The sequence below is a fragment of the Schistocerca nitens genome, chromosome 6 (assembly GCF_023898315.1).
Source record: "Schistocerca nitens isolate TAMUIC-IGC-003100 chromosome 6, iqSchNite1.1, whole genome shotgun sequence".
Lineage (NCBI taxonomy): Eukaryota > Metazoa > Arthropoda > Insecta > Orthoptera > Acrididae > Schistocerca > Schistocerca nitens.
Genome location: NC_064619.1, coordinates 477,743,106 through 477,762,723, shown reverse-complemented (window position 1 = coordinate 477,762,723; position 19,618 = coordinate 477,743,106). Strand labels below are relative to the sequence as shown.

The following is a 19,618-nucleotide window of genomic DNA, read 5'->3' as shown; positions in this document are numbered from 1 at the left end:
GAGCCTTCAGCATCACTTGTGCCCATTTGACCACTCCGAAAATTTTGAAACCACTTATAAACTGTTCTAATCGAAGGTGCAGAGTCACCATAATGTTTATTAAGCTTCTCTTTAGTCTCCTGAGGCGTTTTGCCTTTCATTACGTAATGTTTAATCGCCACACGAAATTCTTTTTCGTCCATTTTTTGACAATCACTCAATTTCCTTGATTCACACGAATGCCAAACACAAAGAAATAGACCAATATGACTGAAACTTGGTGTGCATTCTTTCCAAAGATGCTACTAACTAAACATTACCTCGATACATGCCGGTGGTGCCATCTCTCGGACTTTGCACAGACTTTTTAAATGCCCCTCGTAGTTGTACAACAAAGCTTAGGACTATAGATAGAGAGATGCTTAATGAAATGTGTTTGGCTGTCAAGACAGAAATGCATAATGCCTTCAGTGACTACTGTAGCAGAATACTGTCAAGCGATCTTTCACAGAACCCAAAGAAAGTCTGGTTATACGTAAAGGCTATTAGTTACACCAAAGTTCGTGTCCAGCCCCTACTGAATGTGATAGGAACCAAAATTGAGGGTAGCAAAGCAGAAACTTTTAAAGTTCCTTTACAAAGGAAAACCCAGGAGAAGTGCCCCAATTTAATCCTCGTACCACTGAAAAGATGAATGGTATAAGTATTAGTGCCAGTAGTCTTGAGAAACAGCTGAAATCGTTAAAATTGAACCAAGCTCCGGGGCTCGATGGAATCCCTGTCAGATTCTATACTGAATTTGCAGCTGAGTTAGCCCCTCTTCTAACTATAGCCTATCATAGATCCCTTGAACAAAAACCATGTCCAGTTCTTGGAAAAAGGCACAGGCCACACTCGTTCATAAGAGTGGTAGTAGAAGTGATCCACAAAACTACTTTCCAATATCTCTGACATTGATTTGTTGTAGAAGCTTAGAACACATTCTGAGCACACACATAATGAGATATCTTGAACAGAATGACCTCCTCAATGCCAACCAGCACAGATTTCGTAAACACTGATCATGTGAAACACAACTCACACTTTTCTCACACGAGATACTGAAAGCTTTGGATCAAGGCAATCAGGTAGATGCAGTATTTCTTGATTTCTGAAAAGCATTTGACTCAGAACCACACCTACGATTATTGTCTAAAGTACAATCATATGGGGTATCAAGTGAAATTTGTGACTGGATTGGGGACTTTCTGATAGGAAGGACACAGCAAGTTATCCTGGATAGAGAGTCATCATCAAATGTACAAGTAACTTCGGGTGTGCTCCAGGGAAGTGTGTTGAGACCCTTACTGTCCATTTTGTATATTAATGACCTAGCGAGAAATATCAATAGTAAAATCAGGATCTTTGCAGATGATGCTGTTATCTATAATGAAGTACCATCTGAAAGAAACAGCATAAATATTCAATAAGATCTTGGTAAGATTTCAATGTGGTGCAGAGCTTGGCAGCTTGCTCTAAATGTTCAGAAACATAAAATTTTGCACTTCACGAAAAGAAAAAATGTATTATCCTATGCCTATAATATCAATGAGTCACTGTTGGAACCTGCCAACTCATACAAATACCTGGATGTAACACTTTGTAGGGACATGAAAAGGAATGATCACACAGATTCAGTTGTGGATAAAGCAGGTGCCTTCAGTTTATTGATAGAATGTTACGGAAGCGCAATCAGTCTACAAAGGAGGTTGCTTAAAAATCACTCATGTGACCAGTTCTACAATATTGCTCAAGTGTGTGGGACCTGTACAGATAGGACTAACAGGGATATTGAACTTTTACAGATAAGGGCAGCATGAATCATCATAGGTTTGTTTAATCCATGGTGGAGGGTCAGATATACTGAGGCAACTGAATTGGAAGTCTCTTGAAGACAGACAAACTATCCCAAGAAAGTCTATTAATAAATTTTAAAAACTGGACTTAAATGATTACTCCAGGAATATACTACAACCCCTACATATTGCTCACACAGAGGTCATAAGGATAAGATTAGAATAATTACAGCATGCACGGAGCCATTCAAATCATCATTCTTCCCGCACTCCATATGCGAATGGAACAGGAAGAAACCCTAATAATTGGTACAGTGTGATGTACCCTGCACCCTACACCTCATGGTGGTTTGTAGAGTAGATGTAGATGCAGATACTGAGAATTGCTACCAGCATCTCAAAACTATGGAGGTAGAGGCATTTCTACCAGAACAAACCATAATGTATGTGCTGAACATATCCATAAAGCAAAATAGTAATTTTAGATTATATTACTGATGGCAACATATGTAACACTCAGTTTTGCTAATCGAAGCAAGGAATTCTTGGTGCCACAGGCTAAAAAAGAGATAGATGGTTGTAGGAATTATTGGTACAAGGAAAATGTATGTATTGTACTCATAGATTTTGTTTTTTCTCTTGCAGGTAAAAAAGAACTAGTTCCACCAGAGTGCTAGAATCTGGAGTTGCAAAAAATTGGGGACTTCTGATTTGGTGTTTGCTGGCCACTAAAACTGCAACACCAGAAAGGGTAATAAATTCAAAATTTTACTTACTATGGGTACAAAGTACAGTAGGAAGAATACACAACTAAATTTATAGGTTATCTGGTGTTAGACAGGATGCGAAATTTATTACACAGATTTGCCACATATGGCAGCAGCAACTGATCTAACACACGTCATTCTATCCTGCTTCGACTCTGTGCCAGAGTTCATCAATCACAATGCCTGGCAAGTCGTGTTCTGGATAAATGGATAGTTTCCCTTTCGGATACAAGTACTAGGTATCACTGAGTGAACACAGTCAAAACAGATGAGAGAAACTTTCGTGCTTAATCTCCTCCACTGTCCTCAAAATTGCATGTACATATGTACCATAAGCAGTGAATTCATTCAGGGAGCAGATCTTGTACACACAATCAGGGTAAGCCACAGCACAAGGTACTGATGTCCTGCTTAGACCCATCTGTAAACGCATTTAGCTACGGCGCTGGTCTGAAATATTGTAAAATAATATCTTTAGATACTCTCAGATAATCAGCCATGCAACATCATTCAGTTCAAGCAATGTTTCTGCTACCTAAATTTGCCTCGGGCAGTCTTGATGACTATGGAGTGTCAAGACCTTATCAGAAACAGTATGCCCTACCAAAGTCTTTATTCATAACTTCACCAATACGATAAGTGTGATAACAAATCACATTATGAGAATCAACACTCTGGAACCCCACAGCGGAAGCATTACTATCAACTCGTGCAATGGCAACAGTCAACCAACCAATACCATGACAAAGTATAATTATTATTAACATTAAAATTAAATGCATATCCTACAAATACACAAGGACAGAGGCACAGGCAACTCCTTTCAGTTTATTCTTCCTGACACTAACTCCAGTTCCACTCTTCACATAAATGTTGTCAATAGACTTAACAATTGGGAATGCCCCTCTAGCCAATGTCGTGAAGAATAAACTGAAAGTAGATTCCCCCACCTCTATCCTTGATGGTACTTGTGTATTTGTAGGATGTGTATTTAACTTTATTATTATCCAGACAGACAGTGTTTGTTGGTAATGAGGATCACCCTGTGGCTAAACATGCCTTGGTGCACGGCCAGCACATCTTGGCACAGTGTTACACCGTCCGGGTTATCTGGATACTTCCCACTAACACCAACCTATCCGAACTCCGGAGATGGGAACTTGCTCTTCAATATATCCTCTCTTCCCGTTATCCACCAGGCCTCAATCTCCGCTAATTTCAAGTTGCCGCCACTCACACCTCACCTGTCATTCAACAACATCTTTGCCTCTGCACTTCTGCCTAGACTGACATCTCTGCCCAAACTCTTTGTCTTTAAATATGTCTGCTTGTGTCAGTATATGTATGAATGGATATGTGTGTGTGTGCAAGTGTATACCCGTCCTTTATTCCCCCTAAGGTAAGTCTTTCCGCTCCCGGGATTGGAATGACTCCTTACCCTCTCCCTTAAAACCCACATCCTTTCGTCTTTCCCTCTCCTTCCCTCTTTCCTGATGAGGCAACAGTTTGTTGCGAAAGCTTGAATTTTGTGTGTATGTTTGTGTTTGTTTGTGTGTCTGTCTTCCTGCCAGCACTTTCATTTGGTAAGTCACATCATCTTTGTTTTTAGATACATTTGTTTTTAGATATATTTTTCCTACGTAGAATGTTTCCCTCTATTATAACTTTATTATTAGTAACAATGATACTTTCAGTCATGGTAATGATTGGTTGACCACTGCTACTGTAAGCATTGGTAGTAATGCTTCTACTGCTATTGTGTTCTTGTCATTTGTTTTGTTATCTCACTCATCATATTGGTGAGGTTGCGAATAAAGACTTTGGTAGGTCGTACTATGTTTCTGATACAGTCTTGACACTCTGTACTTGTAGTACACGAAAAGTAGACAGTACTGAAACTATTTTTATTTGGTTTAAAAGACATGGAGTTTGCGAAAAATATTTCTGTAACTGGTGACTGTGGTAATCACATACGGTTTGGTAAACACGTCTGCCGTGCCTAACAAACCTAGACGCACTGCAAGATGTGCCAGCTCTCATTGCACAAGTGGAATCAAGCCTGCATCGAGCCACTGAGTCACCCAGGGACACTAACTATCCAAGGGCAGCCCAGAGAGATATAACTCAAAGAAAATCCAATTCTCAGCTTTTGGCAAGATCAATGTTTTATTTATTTTAATTCATGGGGTTTAAGGTAACCTTTACCAATGATCATGATGAAGATGATGACGATAAACAGTGCACTGTTCTATACGAGTTTCAAAATGTACCCAGTACGGCAGGCAAACAGCACAGATATGTATTTTCTGATTCTACTTTGCTTGAATGGATAAATTGTTTAAAAGATCATCAACCTTGAAACAATGAAAGATTTTCATCATGTAAAGCTTCCAATGTGGACTAAATGAGCTGTGAAATGACATATGAACTTTATCAACAATATTCCTAATTTTGAACAAACTGTCACCTGTCATAAAAGTGTAGCATTTTCGAAAGTAGCACTTCCAAAAGTAAAATAAAATGGTCTCTAGAAATAATTTTGCTGAAAACTGGAGTGTTAAAAGTATATATATGGACCAATAAGCATTTATTTTCAACTTTTTAACTTGAAAAATCAGAAGACAAATAGCAACAAAACTATAGTTCCTCAAATCGCCTACCATTCCACCTTGATAGTCAATAATGCACAGAGTCACAAGTACCCTTGGTATATATGCAAAATCGACATATTTTGTCTGTTGTAGAATGAAACAGGTCTTCTGACAGGAATATCATAAAAAATAACAGTATGTTTGAGTCATTAACTGACTGACATGTGTGCCCTGGAGGCAACTCATCAAACACATTATTTAATGGCTGGAAATAAGTTTGTTTCTGATCAAAAGTGTTACTAAGGTGTGTTCTTCGCTGAAGTATTTCATTTTCTGATTCTACAGATCCTGAATGTCTCCTGACTCCACCTCTTGTAGAAACATCAAACTAGTGTGTTGTACCAGCTCATTTTTAGGGCTGAGGATTATTACTTTGAGACACCATTCATGACTCATCATTGTACTGACATCAGAGAATTTACACACTCTGTCACTCCTAGTGATCATTTCCGGATACTATCTGTGGAACCACAGCAATGCACAACAGAAGAATGTGAAGTCAATACTGACAAAAACGAATATATCAATATCGAAATCTGCAGTGAGGGACCACAGCAGCAAATGTAGATGCACATTCCAATACGCAACTGGAGCTCAAAGTATGCTGTAGAAATTCAGTTCTGTGTCTTAACGCTCTAGAGAACACGGGTACCTGTGGCTCAGTGTGCTTAATCTCATCGACAGCAATGAGACGGCTGGCAGAATGGGACATATAAATACGTCAACAGCGTTCAAGGATGATGCAGAGGCCACACAAACACATCCATAGCACATGGGGAGCACCAGTGCATGATGAGTTAACTAGTCAGAGGGTTATCAGTTCTATGGCAGATAGTGTTCATTACTCAACAGGCTGTGCAGTTCTCTGCAGTTAGTCAGCTTTTGAACTATCACAGGGCTACACACCTGTCACTCATTGCAGACCAGCATTCCTCACTCACTCAGGACAAGCATCTTCATAAGCTGCCCCAAGACTTGAAATAGATGCATCAGCAGTTCGATAGATCACAATTGTAATGTGCCTCACCAATCCTGACCATTGTAATGATACTGAAACACAGATTGTTGGCTGTAAAGTGTATAGTTAGCCTTGTTGAACATCTGCTTGTGGAATGTTGCCAGGAGCAAATGACGACAAATCTAAAGTGATGAAACCATTCAGAGCATTATTTGTGCCACATGAATGCCATCAATTATGTTGCCTATTTAATCTGTGCTACTGCAGTTCGATTAACACAAAGGGTACACCAAATATTCATCATCATGGAGATCAGATTTTGTGGGTTGTTAAATTTCAATTTACACTGTCACATCCCCGCCTTAGCAGGACTTAGGGGTTCGCTACATACTCTAAGGGGCCATGAAGAAGGAACAAAGGTTAGACTAAATGCATCATTCATCTGGAGGTCGTTAACTATGAGTACCAGCTCAGATTCAGCAAGGACAAGAGGAGACAAGCTGTGTCCTTTTTTAAGGAATCATCTCTGCATTCAATTCCAGTGATTAAAGGAAACAATGGAACACTTAAATCTGGATCGAGACAATGCCTCCTGAATGTACATCCAATGTCAAACATTGCAACACCTCCCTTAGATTGTCACATAAAGATGATAGTTATCCCACAGGATGCTACTGCTGCTTACTCCCTTTCCAGTAAACACTAAAAATTCAAAGGAAGATATGGTATTACAGGTGAAACATTTCTTAAATTCATACATTTTCAAACACTAATTACTCTCTTAGCTAAACAAGAGAGATGCAGAGGTAGGGTACATGCCTTTCTCCCATATTTGGCAGAAATTCATAGACAATAATATAAACACAAACAAAAGATGTAAATTATTAGTAGCTTAATTACTCGTAACAAATCAAAAGTACTGTTTCACTTACAGCAAGAATTTCACACATAGTGTCAGCTGTTGTACCACCAAGTTCTTTGCAGAAAGAGTAGAATGCTTCTAAGTACGCCTTGTACAGAGTGTTTCGTATTATTTCTATATTCATTTCATCAAGATCTTGTTCACTGATGCAGTCCACAAAGAACGGAGCTGGGAAAAACATTTAGTTAAGTAATATTACAAGTTCAATGTCTTCATCTGTGTAGTTATTCTTTCAGTTAAATTAATGTCAGAATGCTCACATTCAAAAACAAAGAAATGCCATGCTCTTAAACAGCAGAAAAAGATTAACTGACAGCTAATAAAGAAGGTTCAGTCAGAACTATTTGTGTGTCAAGAAACATATTTCTGGAACAGTCAGTACAAAATTTGAGGAATATTGCAAATACAATATGTTTAATTAGAAAGAGTACATACTTATTTGTTAGGTGAAAAAAATGATAAGAACAGTGACAATTCCAAAACAATTACACTAAATGAAATAACTTTAAAACTCACACCACCCATGGTAACGTAGGTAGCAATTTTTTTTTTCCCTTTAGTTACATGGTAACTTTTGCAGAAAGGCAGATAATAGAAATATCGTTCCATGAATTGGCAAAGCATATACAGGGTCCAACACAATGAACAGTACAATCTGAGTCATAGTATAGTATCATTGTTGTGCCTGCAAAAAAAGTATGCACATGCTGCACTGAGGAAATGGCCATTTGTAATTATGAAATTGTGTAGTTCAGAGCATCAAGCATTCGCTGTCAAAGCAATAAAAAAAGGGACTCTCATCACAATTTAGCGACTCTTTCATCACTATTCTGAGTTGAAATGACATGATGAAAGTCCTGGATCATCAGATGATTGTATTGTGGGGAGTGGGGGGGGGGGGGGGGGTTGCAACAATTCCAGACAACTGCATCTTGTGCAAAGAAGAAAAGTGAAGGGCAACAAAGGATGCAGCAGACCACAAAGCAAGTGAAGCAGGTGCATCAAGCAACTCATCCGAAGTCCTTACCATTCAGCCAAATATGCTTTGGTGCTAAAAATGTCAAGACTGTTCCCGGTGGAGTATTATTCATGATAACCTACACTTCCACCCATACAAATTTCAGGCTGTGCAGAAACTAAACAAAAGAGATGCAGCTGCCCGATGAAGCTTTGCCTTGCACCTTCTGGAACTTTTAGTATCCAACCCACAGATGCAAAACAGTACTGATGTCGGATGAAGCCCACTTCATATAGACAGTGCAGTAAATGAACAGAATTATAGGTACTGAGTATCACATAACCAACATAATATTCACTGGCTGCATTAGAAACCCCTATACAGTGAACATTTGTGTGGTGCAGTGTAGCTTCATCTGGCATCACCAGTCCATATCTTTTTGAGGACCGATATGGCAATGCACCAATGGTCATTAGTGATAGCTAGATCCAAATATTAAATGACTTTTTTTCTTTAAATGTTGAGCAACAATGCGGTTTCACCAGAACTGTGCAACAAATCATATGGCTTGCCAGTCAGTGAATGTCTTGCAGTGACATTTTCCTGGTCACTTTATTTCCACATTTGCAGACATTCACTGGCCAGCTCAATCACCCAATTTAAATGTGTCTGAGTTTTTCTAGTGAGGATACTGAAGAGTTAAGCATAAGCTACATTTCGTCACATTGTGGCTGAACGCAAGAAAAACATGTGTACAGCTGTGGAGAAGATCCCACTGAACATACTGGGTCAGGTGATGGAAGCTTTTGTTTGCCACCTGGAGGAATGCACAGAATGAGATGGTGACTATTCGTATGGTGTTATATTATCCCACTGTTAATTCTGTTGAACCCCGTAAAAGTTACGGCAATTGCTACCAGCATACAGCCAACTGCAGCATGAATCAGGTCGATCTTTTGTGAAATCCTGCAGTTATCCACAGAGGAAAGACAACTTATTTTATCATCAAATATTGCACAAAATTTTGAATATTATACATCTTTTCAGTTCAAGATTCTGTACAAGGGGAAAGAGGGAGAGTTAATTTTAACTCTACATCATTTAAATTATGAATGAGAATGTGACATTTTATTGGGAGTGACAGTCTAAAAGGAACATTCTTTGAAGTAGAAACCTTTAAGTAAACAGAAGAGTCAACTCAAATTATGTTGTGATGGAAGATTAAAGTGGAAGCATCAGAATTCAAATCAGTTAAGACATATTTCACAATAGCTGTTCGTGATAACAGTCATGGGGGCTTGTTGCAGATGATTTATAATACTATACAACACAATAAAAAATATAATCAACAGTTGTAGGGGAATCTGTGTTGCCAGAACTAGCCTCCATACTAGACACACCTACAGAAAAGTTTCACCAATGTGTTACAAAAAAGAGAGCTTTCACTGGCAACAGATACAGCAATGTTCGAGCTATTTTTTGACAATCACCAGAGAATTGTGATATCTATCTTACTGTGAGATAAACTGTTGTATTCCTGTGTCTCAAAAGTCTGCCACTTCGAAATGGAACCGGTGTGTGGCAGTCTTCAGCTCTTCATCATTATAAAAATGCTTTCTGATTTTCTCAAGACTTACAGAAAGATGGAAATTACTAGGAGCAAGGAAAGAACTGTATGGTAGATGATCAAACAGCTTCCAGTCAAAGTAATAGTGAAACTGCTTTATTTCAGAGCTTTTTCTAAGCCATAGGTGTTTGCAAAAGTTTTTGAAAAGACTGTATTTATAAGGGCCACTGATAATTTCAGTTCACATAATTTGCTGTCAAATGTACAGTTTGATTTCAGAAGAGGTTTAGCAACTAAAAACGCTATCTTCTTTTTTCTTTGCGAGGCAATGGATAGATGAAATAAAAAATTCAGAACATTAGGAGTCTTCTTTGATTTAATTAAGGCATTTGTGTTGATCACAAAATATTACTACAGAAACTGAACCACTATGGAATAGGAGCAGCAGTTCACAACTGGTTCCACAAATACTTTAAGAACAGACAGCAAAAGGTCATTCTATACAGTAATGAGAAAGGCTATGAGGTGGCACCTGTTTGGGGCACAACTAAACAGGAAGTATCTAAGGGGTCAGTGCCAGGACCATTGCTGTTTCTTATATATGATATGACAGATGATTCCTGGTACTAACAGATGTTGAGTGGAACATAGGCAATGTATCAAAAAGTGCAGTTAAGACAAGTTCATGCCTTGTAGAAAATAAACTGATTCTAAATCACAGTAAGACTCAGTTTTTACAGTTTCTATCACACCATTCAACTGAAACTGACGTTTTGATTACACAGCATGGACAATTCAAATTCCTACTGTTTAAATAGATAACCAGCTGCCATCGAAAGCCCATATTCAGGATCTTCTTCAAAACCTGAATGCTGCTATAATGACCATCAGAACAGTATCTGCAGTTAAGTGATAGTTGAACAGGAAAATTAGTCTACTTTGCTTATTTTCATTCATTTGTGCATGCTATTATATTCTGAGGTACGTCATCTTATTTGCAGAGGGTATTTTTTGGCTCCAAAATGAGCAGTATGAGCAATATGTGGTATAAGTTAATGAGCCTCTTGTCAAGTCTTGTTCAGGAGTCTGGGAATTCTGATGTTCGTCTCGATTGTAGAGCCGCCACCACTTTCTGCAGAAGCATAGCATTGCAGATGCCACAGCCAGCCAGCAGACACAGGATGTTGCTATACTGATTAAAAGAACACAGCTGTTTTCGTATTAAAAGACAGAATAGGCCCAGCACCACAAACCATCCAGCACAGCAATAAAGCAGGGGTGTTACAGATTGGGTCAAGTAGTTTCTCAACTGGTAGAGTGCAGAAATGTTGTCAGAAACTTGACTAGATGTGGTGCCACGACACAGCAAATGAGACACTATCTCGTATATATAGCTGTGACTTTTTAGCAGAAATGCACAGCCTTGCAGACCAATGATGAAGGGGCTATGCCGGGCACCATCACACTAAGGAATACCAAGCAGTCACCACGGCTTCACCTGTTAGTGCCAAATCTGCCTTCTGGGACTGTCTTCACTTCACTGGTGGGCCACTCCAGGCTCACGCAGCAGCAGCAGCACCAGCACCAGCACCACCATTCGACTCCTGCCAGGGGGCAGCTGGTTGTGCTAGGGGGTAGTTGGGGTGGTACAGTTGCCCTCCCTTCTATGCTGGTGTTGGCACCTTGTGCCACCACTCATGGGCACATGACTTCCCCCTTGGAGGTTGGCACCCTCTGCAAGAGTTCTGGTCCCCTCCTGCATTGAAGACAGCACATGCACAGTGTGGCATGTGTAACTGGGCTACATATTACTGGTCAGTCAGTCAGAGTCATCAGCATTCTGGAGCATGTATGTCAGAGGCTGCTGGTCGGATGCCGGTCAACACCGCACTGCTTGCACCCACCTCACTATATGCTGCTAGGGGCATGGCCACCATACTGCAGCATCTGAGTGTAGCTCCTAAAGTTATAATAAAGCCATTGACTTTTATGTCAGTGAGGGCCTTCTCAGGGAATTTCATATATGAAGTCTTCACAGGTTGTCAGACGAGTAGCGTCGTCATCTCGTAGCAATGTTTCAATGGAATGTATCTCTATCTTCAGCCGAAGTGTCAGGATATTGTCGGTCGTGGGCTGATATCTCTGCTGCACCTTTCTCCGCTTCCTGCCACCAGCCAATCACGTCCCCACGGAATCGCCCGATTCACCGGGAGCAGCCGGTGGTAGGGGGGATGCGTGTGCGGGGTTCATGTCCCAGCGTCCGTCTCTGGCTGCTCCCTGAAGGGTACCTTTAATTCTCGTGCTTATTGTATTTTCCATCAACCCAATATTGACTAGTAAAGTAATCCTACAGTACCACATCCAGAAATTATTTTCTCTGTTGTCTTTTTTAGAACTCATACTTCTAATCCTTAAGTGACTACACTCTCCGCAATTATTAAACACTGAAAACACAGCAGGCAGAGGGAGGCACGTAAGGGTGCTAACACAGTGCATTTTTGGATCTAGACAAGCTTCCAAAACAAATGTGTCAAATTCCTAGTAAACATCCAGTTTCTGACTGTGACCGTCTATTGCTTTTTTTTTTATCCTGGCCACACGGCAAGCCTCCATTCAGACCTCTGTCTCTTTGTAAATATTTTTCTTTATGCATCCCTCAACAGTTAATGTAAACTGAGTGCTTTTATTTTCAATGTAATACTTAACTATGCTTGGCTAAGTACAGAAACAGTGCGGTTTTCTATATCTACCATACACATTTTAATCTTAGTTCAATTAGTAGCTACGTGTCTAATTTTATAAGCACAGAATACAGCTTTACCTACCTAGTGGTGTGTCAACCAAGACTGCACTGTATAGTTCTGCAGGTGTTGCAGCAACATGAATAGCCTCCATCTGCTCGAAACTCCCGAGTGGGTGACACTTTGGGATCAATTCTGATATTGGTCGCTGGTGTAAGGTTCCAGTGATAAGAAGAATGATGTTATCTATCATGTAGCTGTACCTGAAAAGTAAATATTTTATCTCACAACATCAATCACTGTCAGAAAAATTCGATCATGCAATATAGTTTAGGGAGAGTGGTAAAATGAATCTTGGGACTTTCCTAGCACCCTTCTACGCCATCAAATATTTTTATTCGCAAAGCGCTGTGGGATTTATACGCTTATGTTCAACTTCTCGTCATCAATTTCATATTAATTCCGAAAGATTAAGCCAAATAAGATCGATGCAGTAGTCAATGTAGTTGTTAAACAGGGCAGACGAGAACTTGCATGCTATACTGTTACTTACGTAATATAGTCCAGAAAAGTGGACAATGGTTCAACTGCATGATGTCTCATGTGCTGAAATTCGATAACCAATTTTTCCCTCAGCTTATCATCGATGACAGACACTTGGAGTGGACTTGGTTCATTTGCTAAGAAGCTTCCATAATCTGTGCCCTGAAGATGTAACTTCAGATCTGGAACAAGTTAAACTCCTGACAAAGGTATTCAGAATTAAAATACGCCCAACGTCATAAAAATATTATTCATATATTTACCTTCAAGAGTTTCACATTGTACTAAGTTCAAGTAATCTGACTGTTTTAAAATTCCACATTTGAACCCTCTACACAGGCCTTCCAAGTAACCAGCATCAATATTGAACATACACCCAATCATTTCGAATTTGTACAGAAAATAACTATAGATTTTTTTATATATTTACACTGCACTTCTATAACACTCGGCCCTTCCCACTTGCTCCACTTCCAATCAACTGTCATGTGATGTGTCAGAGACTTTATTTGACAAGCAATAGTCTTATCATCACGGCCTTTCCTCAATAAATTGTCATAATTAATTAGATATTCCTGTAAGATACACATTCAACGCACTCTCCTGTTTCTCAACGACAATATTTTTGCTACCTTCCATAATTGTTTTGTAGCTTCCAGCGGATTGCGTCGTACCATAGAGTAAACCGCATTCCCACAAATACGAAACTTGCGCAAGCATCCCTGAACGACCGAGCCGGTAAGTCAACTTGCCTGTGGAAACAACCTGGCTGGCTCTGGCCCCTGTCCAAACGCAACGATCTGTCTGTGCATGCAATAAATACCTGGTACACTTGTGCGTTCACAACACACAGTATCAATTTTATGCTGGCCAGTCATCTTGTAACGGATATTTAAGTCCAAACTCGAAACGGAGTAAATCCTTCTGAGGCCAGTATTCGTAACTTATCTTCCAAAAAAATGAATTAGTGCCAGAGGCAGATGAAACCATCTACAATGGCTCCTTAAGCAACGGTAATACTCAAATATTAATATACTTGTCAAGTTACAAGGCGAACCGAACGATTGGCGAAACTATTTGCGAACAAATACGGAATAATAATAATAGTTTTATAATAATAATAATAATAATTTTATTGCCTTTAAGCCATTACAGCAATAGACAAAGTCATACATATAATACAATACAGTACAGTACATGCTATAGAAGGACAGAATTGTTAAGAACTTTACAGTTTAATATCACAGGTCATGAAATCCTTTACATTGTAGAATGGGTTTACAACTAACCAGTCATAAAGTGTTTGTTTGTATTGTTGCTCTGGTAAATTTTGTATACCTTGTGGAAGTTTGTTAAATAATTTGTGGCCCATAAGTTCATAACTGTTAACTGATTTTGACAGTCTGTGGTAGGGCGTATAGATAGAGCTGTTTATCCTAGTGCTGTAACAATGTATATTTGCCCTGCGTTTTACTTTACGTAAGTTCTTTTTTGTGTAGATTAAAACATAATAAATATATAGGTTTATTACTGTCATGATTTTTTGTTGGGTAAACAAAGGTTTACAATGAGCCTTGTATGGTGAGCCTGTAATTATCCCAATAGCTTTCTTTTGCAGCAATAGTATATCATGCACACAAGTGGAGTTTCCCCATAAAATAATGCCATAGGATATGATGCTTTGGAAAAATGAGTAATAAGATACTCTAACATAATTTTTAGGTACACAGTGCATTAATCGCCTTAACAAATAGATTACCCTAGACAATTTAACGCTAATATACTTAATATGTGGATTCCAAGAAAGTTTATCATCCAAATATACCCCCAAAAATATAACTGCTTTAATTAAGCAAGAACCCATTTGCTTCAAACCAGAGTGAAGCTTGCTCAATTGTCTGTGTAACACATGTTTTAAGGCTATTAAGATCATTACTGCTGTTCAGAAATGTTGTATCATCAGCATAGAGTACTGTTCTGGATTTGATAAATGATGGCAGGTCATTTATCATTATTAGGAAAAGGAAAGGGCCCAGCACGGATCCCTGAGGAACACCTACCTCAACTTGTTCTATACTGGACATTTCTTTCCCAACACAGACGGCTTGCTTACGGTTTTGTAAATATGATCTTAATAGCTTAAGGCTGTTACCTTTAACACCCTAAAAGTCCATTTTTTCGAGTAGTAGTGTATGTTCTACACAGTCAAAGGCTTTGCTTAGGTCACAAAAAGTCACTTGGGCAAAGCATTTATGTTGAAATACTTGATGGATGTATTTAACAACATTGTCTATGGCATCAATGGTTGACAGGTTTTTCCTCAAGCCATACTGTGATCCACTTATTAATCCTATGTTATCAAAGTAAACAGATAATTGTTGGTAAATTATGCATTCTAGAACTTTTGAGAAAACTGGGACTATGGATATTGGCCGGTAACTTGAGACAGGCAGTTCCGTGAAGATGTTACGAACTTCCAGGTGGCCAGAGCAGTGGATTTTGCTTCATATTGAGCACTGTGGACCCTGCAAGGCATATAACATATCAGAATAGCCATGCTTGTATTAACTGCTAGCAGGGATAATGCACACCAGTCAACAGATGTGGGTCTGTATGTTGTATTTGTAGAAGACAAAATGGTAATGTGGGAAAGATGCATCCAATAGCACTGGGCAGAATGTCCTTTAAAGAAAGTAAAGATTTGTGGCATGAAATTCTCAATATCTCCGCTGTTGGCAGAAACATATATAAAATTGAAACCAAATCTGGGCAGTCAGCAAATAAATTATGGTTGTCCGATATCTTTTGGAAGAGGGATTATGGAGGCTTACATTTTTAGTTTTCTTGGAAAGAGGTGGAGCGTCATTCGAGATGTTGATATTGAGTTATCTAATGAAGACATCCTTGCAGAAATGCAGTATGAATTTTTAGTTACTGACATGAGAAGGTTCCACAAGAAAGTCATTGAAGATGATGAGGTGAGGCACATTCCCACTCCTAAATGTGCCTTAACATTTAAATCTCTACAACTTCCACAATATGTACATCTGTGCGGTAATTGCTGTCTAGTTGCACTGTATAACAAGTCAGTTTTGAAATGCTAAAATTGCCATCGATGTTTCCATTTAACTAAACAGTGTCACAGTAGTGCCCATTGTGCTAAATACCCAGGAGCCCATGAGACTTCACAGTGCTTCCATAGCGGAGCATTGATGTTTGCACTGCAACGCAAATCACGTTGCCAACGACCGCTCTTACCCAATTTATCAGCAGTACATGGAAGCCAAGCACAGTGAAGCAGACAGTACTTCTTACATATTTGGTGCTCCGCCTCAGCAACCATTATTTGCGAAAGTTACAGCCGATATTCCTCCGTCTCGAGTGATCTCTCCCCTTGTGGCTGGCCTAAAATATATGGGAAAGCAGTGAGTTTGCCAATGACAGAAAACAGACTCCATCCAGGCTTTAAGCATGCAGTTAGATCGGTTTCAGGTCCCAGGTATTACAAAAAGAAGACATTCACTCACAGTCCATACAGGCATGGCTATTCTGACATATTATATGACTTTCAGGGCCCACAGCGCTCAATACAAAGAAATCCATATCATCCCACTCCTCTGGCCACCGCTCAGCCACACTGAGAAGGCGCTTAAAAATTTTTGAGCTTTAATACTGCAGATCTTTCTTCCCTTAAAAAAAACTAGTAAAGTCGGTGACATAGTAAGGACATGGGCTCATTTGGAATGCTGTTGAAGGCATCTGCAAATCTGACAGTGGCTTTTAAAGTTCTCCAACGGAATGCAAGATTGTCTGTTTCGAACAGAGGAAGTCTTTGTAGAGAAGTTAGCAGCAATCACATATCGGTAGCTAGTATCTGCGAAACTTGGTTTAAGCCATCCCAGCAGATATACTTCAAAGCCTACAGGTATGCAACACTTAGACAAAACAGAGAGGATGGAAAAGGAGGTGTCCCATTTTAATTAGGGATGCCATTCAGTGCAAGAAATCTGTTACCAATCTTAAGATGATGGACTTCCAAACAGTGGCCGCTGTAATTTACACACCCCCTCAGTGTAAATTACGAAACCTTGACCTAGATTAGATTCTTGACTAGGTTCAAATGCCGTTTCTCCTCTGTGTAGACTTTAACGCACGCCACACTGCATGGGGTTGTGAAATAGACGACGTAGGTGGCAAAGAGTTTCTTTTACTTCTCGTTATTCTCAATTTAGTACTTCTTAGTGACCCATACAGACAACCGTCAGCCATTGATAAACATTTTGCTGTACTGACTTTCACCGTATTATGGAATGGACAGTCAAAAAAGACTCTTAGCTCGAATCATGTTCCTCTGAAAATTGCGCTAGATTACGGCATAAATCCAGTTAATGTTTTATCCAACCAGCAGCTGGCATAGTAAGGAAGCAGAATGGCCACTGTACAATGCTAAAGCCAAGGGATTTCACTCCTGTAACAGTTTCTTAGCTACAAAAGATGCCTATCAACAGCCCCTTTCAATTATTGAAGAGGCTGCAACAGCTTCCATTCCAAGGAAAAGAGAAATCACTGCTTTAAAACAATGCCCCCCTATTTGGTGGACACTGAAGTGCTCTAGAGCTATAGCACAGCGAAAACTTGGGTACAGTACCTTTCGGAAACAACAGACAATAGAAAACTTCCTTGCGTATCAGAAAATAGCTGTGGGAGTTCGACGACAATTAAATGACATTAAATAGAACAGTTGGGAAACTTTTTGTGAATCTTGAACTAATAATGTTAGTCTTGCTGATGTATGGAAAGAATTGAAGTTTTTTTAAACACAAGAACTTGATTAATCATCAGCCATCGACTGATGTTTCCTTAGAAGCTTTCGTCAAATTAATAGCTTCAGCTTCTGCAGCCAAGCAGCAGTTTCGTTTCCCAGAACATAGGGATCACAGCCATCCTCTCAAGGTGCTATTTCTGTATGACGAACTGATGAGGAGTATTAAGAGTGCGGCAAATGCTTCACCTGGCAAGGACAGCACCCACTGCCAAATTATAGAGAATCTCGCTGAAGTAGCACTCCAGAAACTGATATAGATATTTAACTAACTTTGGATGAACAACGCATTAACAGAAGATTAGACAACTCAAGTAGTGTTACCTGTACCGAAACTGCATAAAGATGAGGAGCAGGCCACGTCATATAGAACTATTTCTCTTTCTTCCTGCACTGGAAAATCTTTGACCATCCCTTCCTTCCCCTCTCTCTGCACATCTCCTTCTTCTCCCCTTTCACTGGTTGTCCTCTCCGTTTTTTTGTCCCGACACGTAGGCTGCCCTTAAAAGCAGGTCGATAAGGAACGCTGGGTCAGCTGAAGAATGGGATACAACTCGTCAGCTTCGAGCAATGATAACAAATTTGTTACCTTCTGTGGCAAAGTGTAATAGTAAATAAAAATAGATGAATGTGTCATTAAGAGATTAGATATTGAGTATGCTTTTGTGGTAATTTTAAATCATTTGTGTACACATTTTGAATTGTACCTTTGTCTCATAGTGAGTCGTTCCAATTGCTGTTTCTATTTACTAGTTACTGTTACTAGTACTAGCATAAGTAAGAACGGTGGCATACATAACAATAGCATCTTGTGTCCAAGTTGAACTAAGAAGTTGACCTATATAAATCAACTAAAGAATAGGATACTAATAATTTCTACTGTGATAAAAGTGATATCTTTAAATGACGTTCGAAATATGGATATATGTGGTATATGTCTACAATCTGTGTTCACTGTACTACATTCCTTTTCTTCTCAACATTCGTCTGTGTCTTTGCAATGTATCATCTGTGGTGACTTGTGATGTCATTTTTCAAGGCCGACAGGTTGTATCTCATTCTTCAATAGTCCCAGAAGGCCGATACTTCTCCCAAAAAATTTGTGTTTCATGAAGGATAGCCTATAGAGCAGGGGCTAAAAAAATTATTATTTTTTTGCTTATTTCTCTGCCTATGGTAGTTTGGAGATTATAAATCCCATAGGGCTGATACACGTGACTTTTGCTGTTTGTGTGCTAAATTTGGTTGAAAACGATCCAGAGGGCTGGGAGGAGGTCATGGACACACACACACACACACACACACACACACAGCCCCCCCCCCCACATGCACACAAGTAAATAATATACTAGCCTTGCCCCCCACAGCTTAATCTGCATACTAGTATATCGCACATAATGCACCCGTCTCTTTCTTCCCCTCTCTAGGTCCATCTCGTTCTCCACCTCTCTGCCAATTTCATCCTCAACCTTCTCTCTGCCAATCTGTTCCCTCAACCCAGTCTCTGTGCAAATCCTCCTTCGCCTTTCTTGCAGTCTTCTTCTCAGCATCTCTGCCTATTTCGACTGACCTCCCTTCCTGCAAATCTCCTCTTCCCCATATCACCACATCTATCCTTCCCACCCCTCTCTCTGTCCACCTACTCTCCCGATGTCTGTCTATCTCTTCCTCCCCTTCTTTCTTTGTACGTCTCCTCCACCCCCTCTTTCTCTGTACATCTCCTCTACCCCCCCTCTCTGTCTATCTCCATATCTCCCCTCTCTCTGACTATCTGTTTCTTCCTCCCCTCCCTGATCATCTCAGTCTCCTCCTCTATCAGCCTCTACTGCCCCATCTCTCTATCCATCCCCTTCTGCCCCTCTCTGTATATCCCAT

The 19,618-nt window shown here is 39.7% G+C and overlaps 1 protein-coding gene across 1 annotated transcript in view; it reads right to left on the bottom strand.

The window, feature by feature from the left end:
* The window catches only part of LOC126262616 (V-type proton ATPase subunit d), a 63,548-nt gene extending 50,113 nt beyond the window's left edge, over nt 1-13,435 (bottom strand). The window contains exons 1-4 of the mRNA XM_049959372.1: nt 13,185-13,435; nt 12,932-13,103; nt 12,463-12,641; nt 7,123-7,280 (exon numbers count right to left, since the gene is read on the bottom strand). Coding sequence (XP_049815329.1) covers nt 7,123-7,280; nt 12,463-12,641; nt 12,932-13,103; nt 13,185-13,305 — 630 coding nt within the window. The 5' untranslated portion in view covers nt 13,306-13,435. The remainder of the gene's footprint in view (nt 1-7,122; nt 7,281-12,462; nt 12,642-12,931; nt 13,104-13,184) is intronic.
* Between the last annotated feature and the right edge of the window lie 6,183 nt (nt 13,436-19,618).